The following is a 12,043-nucleotide window of genomic DNA, read 5'->3' as shown; positions in this document are numbered from 1 at the left end:
TCAAATATCCTTAAAACCCGCCCTTCGTAGCACTTCAAACGATACCACATTCCTAACCAGATTTCCATTCACATCACCTGCACTTGGTTTGTGCAAAACCTTCAAGTCTCTAGCTGAACGTGCCCTTGATAACGCAACATATAACTGCCCATGTGAAAAGCAGGATCTAGGTAGATAAACACCTACACGTTGTACAGTCTGGCCTTGCGCCTTATTGATCGTCATAGCAAAGCTTAACTTTATAGGAAACTGCTTTCTCTGGAAATTAATTGGAAATTTAGAATTCTTGGATGGTTTAAGTGTAATCCTATGAAGGAAAACACGCTCTCCTTTATAAAATCCAGTTGATATTTCACACTCAATCATGTTTGGGAAAAATCGCTTGCATATGAGGCGCATACCATTGCACAGACCAGCTGCATGATCTAAATTTCTTAATAATATCACAGGTGAATCTTCCTTCAAAATTAGTTCATGCGGTGTCATTCCAACAGGGCATAGCGAATTCAGGAACTCAGCTGGGTATACATTTGAGTTGTCATCAACAACGCTATCAAAGCTATGATAAATGTGTGGTGTTCCTGGGAACATTTCAATCAGCGCGCTGTTTACAGAGTCAACATCAGCGTTTCTCGGAGTTAATATGGCTCTGTCGTTGAAAATTTCTGGGTTGAAGGCGTAGTGCTTCATCTCTGGGAACACAACATTAATCAGTGTCTCCTCTGGTTCCTCTCCTTCTTTTGTTTGAAGAATTAACTCTTGCGGCAGTGACACCCAACTACTTTCTTCTGTTTGCAAGTTTCCATTCCCCAAGTCTAGAAAAAACTTTGAAAATTGAGGGTCCTCTCGCGCCCTAATATTTTCAGTGAGGCCAAATTTTGTTAGTTGTGGCCAAATAGGAGAGCTTACAATGCTTGCTTCAACAGCCTCTTGTTGTGTGCGCCGTGGAAGCACTGACAACACCTGCCTAAAATCTCCACCAAAAACTATGACTTTTCCACCAAATAGCTGCGAACTACTGCATACATCTTGGAATAACATATTTACAGCCTCAATATTCTCCCTCTTTGCCATTGAAGCCTCGTCCCAAATGACTAATGAAGCTTCCCTTATTAAGCAGGCCAATCCTCCTTGTTTAGGGACATCGCAAGTTATGGACTCTTCAGTATCAAGAGGAATTTTAAACCTAGAATGGGTTGTTCTGCCAGTGGGTAAATTCGATGCAGCTATTCCTGAGGTAGCTGTTGGTAAGCATATTTGGCCCATTGACCTGACTTTTGCATATAAAGCCCCATACAAAAAAGTCTTGCCAGTTCCACCTGGACCATCTATGAAAAAAGCTCCTGCTTTTGCATTCTTGACGTGTTGAATTATTGCCTTATACGCAGTGCGCTGCTGAAGATTGAGCTGTTTGCGTGAAGCAAGCTGCAGAAGAGGTACGGGGGCGTTCAAAGCATCGCTGATATCCCTTGTACTTTGTAGTATTGTTTCTTGTTCAAAGTGTAAATGGTTCAATCCAAACTGGCTGAACGTCTTACCCATCCCCTCCAAAAATTGCTCAACCTTTCCTACTGTCAGCTGCAACACCTTTGCATGCTCTTCAGGAAACTGCTTTCTAAAATCGTCGGAAAGTGGCTTGTAATATTTATCCCAGAATTCAGCAGGGTTGTTTGGGCAACTAAAAACCAGTATTGTTGCAAACAATCTTCTAAGAGCATTAGGCATCTCAACTTGGATAGCTTCGTCCATGCACATATCCGCTGCATTATCTTCTTCTAGGACCCCTCTTTTGAGCGCTGCTTCTTGAAATGAGACGCAGCAAACACCGTTCACTGTTTTGAGGTCTTCAAATAACTTAGGCCCTCTAATATGTGCTAGAAGCAACCTTAGGTAATACCGTTCACCTTCTCCAGGAGAAGCATGGGCAACCCTTCCTACCACAACACCGCGGTCTCTTGGTTTCCAGGTTTTTTTTATCAATCCATACAAAATGCTCTGGGAACTCGCTATACAGATACCGCTGTTCCTCTTCTAGGCGAGAATTTGTGTTAAAAAATTCAGTTAGCATTGTTTTCGCTCTGTCTTCATCAGCAATGACCATTGCAAGTTCTTCGTTCTCTGAAAACCTTGCCATCTGACAATTGGGGATATGAAGTGGCAAAGGCTGTACATGTGGGTAAATTCTCCAAGCTGCTTCTGGAGGTGATACCCACCTACTAGATTGGTACCTCTCAATTTCATCCACCAACATAGAAGCAGTCCCATCCGCGACATTAAATAATATCCTATCATAGCCCTTGTACATGTATTTATATAAGTATTTCACTGCTTTAATAGTAGAGCATACCTCTACATTTAAGTGGCAATCAAACATAGCAAGCAGATAAGGGTTGTAAGGAACCACTGATCTATTATCCAACTTAGCTTTTCTTAATGAAACAGTTTCACCAGTATCCCATCGCTTATACAAAGGATATGAGTCTTTCCCATTTGTAGTAAACTCCCTGAATTTTTTGGGGTAATTTTTACTACAAATTTTTTTTATCCTTAATTACCATACACGCACATTTAGGAAAATCAGTGCCACATGGGCCATGCAGCATGTGTTTTGGTACAACTGCTCTTAGGTGTGGGTTATCAGTTGAGGGTATTTCTGCTGATACATATTTGTCAAACTTTTCTGGTGCAGTAATCTTGTGCTCGGGTTTTAGAATGATAAGGAAATGCGCATGTGGTAAGCCACGCTTTTGAAACTCCACCACATTTATCATTGCTGCAACCTCCCCAAAGATCTGTTTTTCCTTTATCTGCTTTCGAAGTAATGTTAGCTTAGCATGGAATATCCTGGCCACCAAATCTGGCCTGTTATGCGCCTGTTCCCCTGGGGACAATTCAGCTTTTATCTCTGGCCAGTTTGGATTGCACGTCATAGTTATAAACAGATCAGGTTTTCCATATTTTTGCACAAGTGCCATTGCATTTAAATATCGCCTTCTCATATCTCTTGGTCCCCCGAGGAAGGAAGGTGGAAGGACTATTCACTTCCCCACATTACATGCACAATTTTCTCCTAGCTGCAATGTATCTAGAATCTCTTGGTAGAGGTCCGCCCGAATAGTTGCTTGATTCAACCTTAAAAAGTCCAAGCGTGTATTCTCAATCTTCACATACATATCTACTATGTATTGTTGAAACAGCCTGCCCCCTCTAAGCAGAAAATTTCCAGGTCTTATCTGAAAATTATATGCGTAATACTCTCTACAAGAAATATACTTTTCCGCTTTTGTTCGCCTTCTTGCAGAATCTGTTACATGTTATAAAAAAACATTACAGAAGTGTATTTGCTGATACACCTGTTGGGTGCTAACTGCCAAGCTATAAACAATAACAGAGCCTATTAAGGTACCATTCACTGAAATAAACACTTACTTGCCACTTCTGCTTCAATAAGAGATTCAGGCATGTCATCTGAAATCGCAGACCTTGGAAATGAGGAACTGGCTTCGTCATCAAAGTTTGGGCTTGAAACTTTTTTTAAGCCCTGATGCCACCCACAATCTCCCTTCGGGCAGCAAGAGTGGATACTGCAGTGGGTCGTAGCAACCATAAAAATGCCTAATTCTATGGTTATGAGAACCTCTTCCATATGCAATTATATTAGGGCCTTCATTTCCTTGCACAACTGTAACATCTGGCCAAACTACAGTCACTTCATCAGATGTGGGTGCATTATATACACGCTGATCATTGCTTGCATTAGTACTTAACAATATCCTCGTATTCTCAGTGACCTCTATTTCTTTGAGGGATCTAAAAAACTTTCCATATGGATTTGCATCCATAAGTCCCATTAGAAGAGTAATCATTTCCTCTTTCAAGTTAGGGAACAATCCTAATCGATTTTCTTTTTCATGCTGGGCATCATAGAAGTATAGTTGTAAATACCGAGGGATACTATCCATGGGTATTAGATCCGGCAAATAATGATATAGTTGGCCCTGTGCTTGGAACACGTATATACCTTTGGCAGTTTCAGCGCCAAAACTCCCTCCTAAAGAACTGAAAGCAAAAAGATTATTATATAACCTTGAAAAGGTTTGGAAATGTTGTGATTCTGGGTCCCTAGAAGTATAGAGTTGCATCAGTTCTTCTGGATATTCATTAACAGCTAATTTAATTTCTCCACTGCAGCAACAAAACCCCTTTGATTCAAACTCAAATTTCATTGCTCCACAATCACTGCAATAGGTTGGTGGTTTTAATTTTGCAGCTTCTAATGGTATAGGCTTCCCACCCAATGCATTAGGTATTTCTGTTAAATTAACCAGGTAAGCCATATATATTTTGTGCTGGCATGTTATCATTTGTATGTAATTTTAAAAGATTGAGAAAGTACTTTTTTTAGAAGTTCAGCGTCTCTTCTTCCCTTTATTTGCATTCTCTACTGGCGTTTGCTCTGCTGTTTTTGGTCGTCGAAATCTATATGGCCGCTTTGGTGTTTGCTGTGGTTCAGTTGACGCTGCACCTAAGATTGTTTTAATTTAACGCGTTATATAAATGGCCATGCCTTAGAGAATACTCTTGTTATAAAACGCATGCACAGTTAAACCTTCGTGGTGCTTATCTTGAGACTTGCTAGTTGTGGCAGCATTTTCATTGTCTGTGGCTACAGGTCCTACCTCTGGTTGTGTCAGTGTTTCTTGAAAGTTGTTGGTTACGTTGTTCCTGTGTCTTTTCCTAGTTGGCCTGCCTCTTTTCACAGTCTTTCTATTGGTACCAAGCGGTATCTCTCCTGCAATGTATAGCCACTATTAGTTTCAATAACCTTCTAACATGACAGTTTAATTACCCTCCAGCGACATGCCGTTGATGCTTAGTTGAATGTTATGATATGTCATTTAAGTTTGCTTTTTCCTGTTAATATCGTTCACAAATCTGTGCAAGTTTGAAATGGCAACCAACAAATTCAGTTTACATCACATTGGCCCTGCCCTAAAATATTATTGGGGATTATTAAGGCCATACATTGCACCAACCTGGTTCCATAGGTTGACACATCTAGAATGAGTGTATAATTCTAACGGTCCTGGTACTGTGCCTATGGAAAACGGACACACCCTGCAAAAACATTTTAAAATTCCAATCAGACATAGTTCACAGTCTACATAAACGCAACACTAATGACTATTACTTACACTGTAGGTTCTTACTCATATCATACCCAATAAATTAACAAACACTTTTTTTATAGAAATTGCTTGTAGGCCTTTTTGGTTATATATGTTTACTAAAATCAATCTAACATTTATGTCCTTATATCAGTTCTTCTGCGCATGGTTATTTCCCTTTTTTTTTACAAAGTTTTGTTGTCAATCATAATTTGGCCAAGTTAAATATTACAAGCACACAAACCAGCAAAGATAGGGCATCCTGCTCGAAATTTTAGCTTTCCACACACCCTAAAATAGATTTTCTTCGTCCTAGAAGATGGCAAATAACATTTCATTGCAAAAGAGCTGGCCTGGGTTTTTACATTTCAACATGGTAGTACAACAGTCGTTCAGCATCCATCATTGAACAGCTGAAGATTCTGGTTGCGCTTGACAAAATGCTGCCCAAATACATTATACACAACTAATGACTAGGCAACGCAACCTAGTTGAATGACCATATTTTATACTACTTTATTACTAACAAAATGAGAGCAAGGCCCTTATTCCTGTTTAATTTGAGGTCTCGTCTTTGGGCAGACACTGTCTCAACATCAAACATTACAGCATCATTAGTGGGCAGCTTTTGGTCTACATCAGCTGTTCCTAAACATGAGACACCCTGGCCCCAAACCATTTTAGTTTTCTTAGGAGCGGGTGGTAAGGTAAAACCAGACCGAATTCCATAGGAAGTTCCTTTAGGAGTCCCGCACTCCTCCGCAATAAAGAGAGGCACTGTTTCCAAGTTAGAAGCTACACGGATCTGGTTTGCCTGGACAGACCTGTGCCTTCCCCTCTGAAATCCACACTGGATTTGGGAATACCTCATCCTGTTGAAGTTAGCATCCTTCACAGTGAAACCATAAATGGTTTGAAAATAAGCTATGACCTTCTTAGCCAGGTTTTGCCTTGCTTTTTCAACAGTTTCCATGCTGTTGCTAATAAAATACTTCTCCCTAGAAGGATGTTTGGGCCAGCTTACTGTAAAACAGCAAACAAACCGCCCATCAGGCTATGTAATGAAATCCATTTCATCAACAACAACATCATATGCAACCACTACTTGAAGCCAGATATCCCACAAGTCTGTAGTCACCATTTTAGGTAAGTTAGTAGGGACACTGACTTTGCCCTGAGCGTGAACCCTCAACGCATCATTGCTAGGCCCCCATTCAGCATATTGCAGTGCCTCTCTTTTACGCTTGAAGAAGTCGCAACACCCCTTATAAATCCCACGCCTTTCCAAGTTGATATCGTCCACCACAATTTGTTTCTTCTACACAAGGTATTGCACGGCCTGTTCAACAGCTTGCTCTTCTGAGTCTGCCATAAATTCCTTTTTCTCACCCATAAAAAAACAAGCAGCAGGTCCAGAGCCTCTACGCAGCACCAAATTGGCCTGATTGAGTTCCAAAGTTGCTTGGCTATATATTGGTTCAGGCCAACCTAATGCCTTCATAGCATCAGCCAAAAGAGTATGGAACGAAATCCTGAACTCCCTCTTTTCATCAGACATCTTAACAATAACCTGTAAACGCACCTCATAAATTCCCACGTCAAAGCACATCCTTTTGCAACTTCTAATCGTAGGCTTATATGCACTTAATCCACCCCCATTAGAACTCTATCTAGTAAGCTATCAGATACCAATTCATATAGCAAATATTTAAAAGTTACATCCTTCTTAATTCTACCCACATTTCACAACAATTTCACGCACAAACCTTTTTTTTAATTTTTGAAAAACAGGCAAATTCACCTAAAATTTAACATTATTCCATGGCCACATTTGGCCCTTAAGTTCAGTATTTAGTTCACAACTCATACAACAATGCACCACTATAACCATTTAAAGGAAACAACAAGACACAACACATTTTTTAGACAAAACAAGTACAGATAAAGCGCAACCAAACATGCAGGTGGCAACCAAAATCTAATTGCAAGGCAATTTACCCAAATGTACCTCTGTCGATGGCTTACTCCAGCAGTTCTGCTATTTTGTTCCCTGCAACAAAAAGCCACCAAAATCACAGTCAGTTGAAGTATGAAGAAAATTTTAAATCAGGTTAGTATATTTAATTACACCAAGAGGTCACAACTCGAATCTAATTGCAAGGCAATTTACCCAACTGTACCTTTGTCAATGGCTTACCCTAGGAGTTCTGCAATTTTGCTCCCTGCAACAACAAACCACCAAATTCAAAGTCAGCTGAAGTATGAACCAAATTTTAAATCAGGTTAGTTTATTTAATTACACCTAGTGCCAAGAAGTATACCTGTAAATTAGACAGGAATGAGCACATTCACTCACTTCAGCGTTGCCTGCATTTTTATATTTAACAACGACCCCTTGCCTTGCTACTATGCTGAAACAGTACTGTGACATCAGAAGGCCATACCCAACGCCTCAACACACATGCTTTTAAACCTGTCACACTTACTTAAGACACATGCTCTTAAGCAAACCTTACCTTAACAGAGAAAGGTCACTTCACCTGATATCCCTCCCTTTCTAATAGATCAGTTAACCCACCAACTTTTCCAAAATATATGAATCACTGACCTCCTAATCCCATTCCGTAACTGAATTGGCCCCACAAATCCAACCAACTACCTTTCCTACGATTTTTGAGCATGTCATGATTTTAATTCTAAAATAACATGGATTGCTTGCATTTTTTTGTTTATTTATGGGCAAAGACGAACCAATTTACATGCATCACATTCGATTGTTTACACCTTTGACGTCCTCTTCCCTTTTAATTATTGTCTTCCAATGACACCTAATTTTGGCGGTAATGATAACAATGATCGTATAAGTATCTGACATATTTTGCAAACGTTGGTGATGATGACCATCATTTTCTACTAATATTATCTCACCCTTTTCTAAAAACTATATTAAACGGATCTAGCGCTAACCAGTAATGCCACAACGAAGAATATTAATATCCATTAATTACCTGAAAAGGAGAAACACCCTGAAAAGGTTTTAAAATACAACGGGCCCACCGCCTTAACACACATGTTGTTAGATCTATCACACTGACTGTAAACACATGCTAGTAAACAAAACTTACCTTAACAGAGAAAGGTCACCTCACCATACTTCCCTCCCTTTGTAATATATAAGACACCACCTCTCACACATCAACTAACCAAATTTCCCTAAAGATATTAATCAGTGACATAATAACAACATCCCCTTACTGTAATTGGCCCACGGAACCACCTAACCACGTTTCCCCCTTATTTTTCAGCGTACTTTGCTTTTAATTGTTATAAATTATAGCCATGTTTTGCCACTTTTGTTTTTTTGCTGGCAAATTACTAAATACCAGTCAACCCATTTGTATTGTTTTTAATGGTAATGATAACAATGACCACTCACGACAATCAGATTAGACGATTCGCCCTTTTGGTTTTATAAATTACTATTATATTTAACGTGTTTAGTTCCTAGCAAACACGGGTCAAGAAAGGCTGTTTAGATACAATCTTTACTGCAATAGAAAGACGGTATTGAAAAAGGTTCGCACAATACAAAGTTGCTTAGTCCACCGCCCCGAAGTCGTTTGTACATCTTAATCCGTCTGATACTGCTACACATTATTATTTGTGTGTCTGCTAAGCCAATGTAGAAGTAGGAATACGCATGTTCCTTTTCTCGCTCTTGTCGCACCAAAGTTTATAGAATTATAGCGCACTGTAGTTACTGCCGATACATAGATTTGAGGTATTTAAATGTTAGCGTATAAAGGCTGTTTACAATTTTATAAATTGTAATAGTAAAACGTTGCGGGAAAAGGTTCGCACAATACAACATGCTAAACAGCTACGGGCAAAATCGCTTGTACCGCGAAATTCAATTGAGGCTCCTACACATAAATAATAGTATTTTAAGTAGTCGACTATAAAACTAGGAAGTTGTTTCATCCGAAAATCGCTTGATATAGTGTATAAATGTTGTTCACATACATTTTCAACGGTAACAGATAACATATGTTGTTTATATACATTCTCAACTCTAACAGTAATACGTCGCGGAGAAAGGATGGCACAATACAACGGGAGAAATAGCCAGACACGAAGCCGCTTGATTGCCTTAAAAAATGGCAGTTAGAAAGTCGTTTGAATGGCTAATTGCATTTGCGTAGAAAAAGGAAATTGTACGCTGGCTGAGAAATAGAACACTTGGGCCACAAACAAGAAGCTGGCTGAGGAATGCACCGTAAGCCCAAATAACCAGCAAAACCGTTTTAGACAAACCAGCCCATATTGATTAAACAATAATATTTTTTCAACTATTCATTAGGAATAGTAGCTTACCTTATTCTCTTTTATATAAGGGGAGGGATTATTGTGGGTTTCGAATTGGTATTAATTCGGGACGGTTACGTTGTACTGGTACTATATTATTATAGTGGTGTAACACCCCCATTTATTTAGGAGCTTTCACTAGGCATTCCTAGATAAATGAAAGTGTCACCATATCAGTTGCCTGAGGTAGTGATTACAAAAGTAAATGAAACCACTGTACTTTAAATAAATATAACGTTAAATGGCTTTATTACATTGTTCCAAATTAAATAACTATAATTAATTAAAATACAACTGCAGCGGAAACTAATTAAAACGAATAATAAATAATGAATGTCCGTTCTAGATGATCTAGACTGCTAAGTAACCGTCAATGCCTCACGCCCTTCTGCTTCCATCTAACACTACAACGAAAACGCGGGAAACTAACGAAAAATATCCGTCAGTAACGCGAAAATATCGTCAGTATTTTTTGTTTCCTGACGGAAATTCCGTCAGGAATCCGCGTCAGCGATTTTCGTCACTAAAATCCCTGTCCTGACGAAATTTTTGTCAGCAAAAGGCAATTACTGACGGATCATTGACGAAATAATCGTCGTCTAGCAACAGCTGGTGACTGACGGATTATCCGTCAGTACAGTGTATTCTGACGGATTTTCCGTCAGGATGAGGGCACATGGCAATTTTGGCGGATGATTTGAAATTCTGAAAATTTTGGCCTCTGACGGAAATTACGTCAGGAAAGTCAAAGAATGTTTGACTTTCCGGACGGACTTTCCGTATGGAACATGACACGTGGCACTAGACTGGGAAACCAAAGTTTATGCCTTTGACGGAATTTCCGTCAGGAAAGTCAATTGAGGTTTTACCTTCTTGATGGAATTTCCGTCAAGGATTATTAAAATGCAGTTGCTGGAAACAGCAGCTTGCTGCCCAGCCACGATGCGTATTTGCATCGTTTCAAATACTGCCACGATGCGTATTTGCATCGTTTAAAAACCTACAAAACACATATACAATCGTCGACCGCTAAGCGGGAATCCTTTTTCACGTCGACCGCAATTGCGGGAATTAAGAGAGCCAACAAAAGAAAATTGAACGCAAATTTTTTACATAAAAAGTCGGTCATATTCGTACATTGTCTTACTGATTAAACATAAATCACCAATATTTTTTCATACTCCCTACTAGACGACAAAACTAACCTAACTAAAGACTCTAACCTATGGGGGAAATAAAACTGCCACCTCCAAACCCGTGTCCATCATCCGCAAAGTCGTCTTGACCATGTGGATTGAATTGTGAGCACGTGTTTGGGAGTTGAGATGCTTGTATATCAGCCCAAGACTTTTGCATTGCCCTCATTTGTTCGGCCTGTTGATGAACAGTTTCTTCAAGAGCTAGTCGAGCGGCTCGCTCATCATTCATTTGGGTGGAAAGCTGTGAAATCATGTTAGGAGCATAAGAAAAAGATCGGCGACCACTTTTGTTAGTAGGAGGATCATACCATACTTCAGCCCCTTTTTCTCCAGTCCCAAATAGCCGGTTCTTCTTGTCAAAGCCCTTGACAGCCTTGTAGTATGACCGGATCTTGTCAGGACACTGTTCATGTGGCAATGGTTGACTCATCTCCTCATTGTAAGCACTCTGAAAACAGAGACAAAACCATCAGAAATGATATATATATATATATATATATATATATATATATTACCGTTCTTTCTAAGAAAGATATTACCGTTCTTTGTAATAAAAATAAACATTAAATTGAATACAATAACTTACGTCTATCTCAGCAGTTCGAGGATTAACCCACTCGCCCTTCTTATTTTTCTTCGTCTTCTGAAACAACTTGTACGGAGTGGCCTCTGCACCCTGAAAGTAGCATGAAAACAAGTAAAATCAAGTATATTCGCCAATCATTTATATTAACTACTTTTTAAAAACAATATAAACAATACTCACCAATTCCTTAAAAGCATCGGAGCAACTCTTCCGACCAAGAGTGTGAGTTGCCAATGCTTTCCCATCTTTAGCACCCGACCTCCGATTTACCTTGTTTATTTTCGAGTTTTTGGCAAAATTGGGATCGGTTTCTTTCCTTGTCTTAAGGTTCTCCTACCAAGTATCAGGCACCCAATCTGGCTTTTTCTTATTATACTTCAATCCATGAATAAAAGAGGTAATCCGCCTTGTTACCTTAGTCTGCCACTCAGGCCCATGGTCATAGCCACGATCGACGGGTCTTACATGAGTTTGTTTCAAAAGCAAGTGTCAAATTAGTTATATAAAACTTAAGAAAATTATTATATACTTAGAAAATTATTATTGAAATACATAATTATAGATAAGTGTCAAATTAATTACCACAAAATAATTCCACATCTTCATACACTGTGCTTGGCTCGTTTCACCCCACCTAGTGAAGTACTCATCTCCGAGGTTACGGGTGAACGACCAAGTAACATATTGCTTGATCTCTGAGTCATCCCACCTGAAAAACACATAAA

General features: G+C 39.3%; 1 protein-coding gene across 1 annotated transcript; it reads right to left on the bottom strand.

Annotated features, from left to right (window-relative positions):
• LOC141651397 (uncharacterized) lies at positions 1-2,975 on the bottom strand. Its single transcript, XM_074459112.1, has 3 exons — positions 2,556-2,975; positions 2,019-2,461; positions 1-1,954 (listed from the first exon to the last, which is right to left on the bottom strand). Exons 1-3 carry the CDS (start codon positions 2,973-2,975, stop codon positions 1-3), a joined length of 2,817 nt encoding a protein of 938 aa, XP_074315213.1.
• Between the last annotated feature and the right edge of the window lie 9,068 nt (positions 2,976-12,043).

This window comes from Silene latifolia, chromosome 4 (assembly GCF_048544455.1).
Source record: "Silene latifolia isolate original U9 population chromosome 4, ASM4854445v1, whole genome shotgun sequence".
NCBI lineage: Eukaryota > Viridiplantae > Streptophyta > Magnoliopsida > Caryophyllales > Caryophyllaceae > Silene > Silene latifolia.
Note: the sequence above shows the minus strand (reverse complement) of the source record. Positions and strands in the feature narration are given on the sequence as shown.

Bases quoted from the DNA above. Each gene is read 5' to 3' on its own strand.
- LOC141651397 (XM_074459112.1), bottom strand. From the start codon at position 2,975: ATGGCACTTGTGCAAAAATATGGAAAACCTGATCTGTTTATAACTATG. The intron at 2,462-2,555 runs GTAATTAAGGAT...CCTTTGTATAAG, and splicing joins TTCCTAAATGTGCGTGTATG to CGATGGGATACTGGTGAAAC. The intron at 1,955-2,018 runs GTATCTGTATAG...CTGGAAACCAAG, and splicing joins CGCCTAGAAGAGGAACAGCG to AGACCGCGGTGTTGTGGTAG.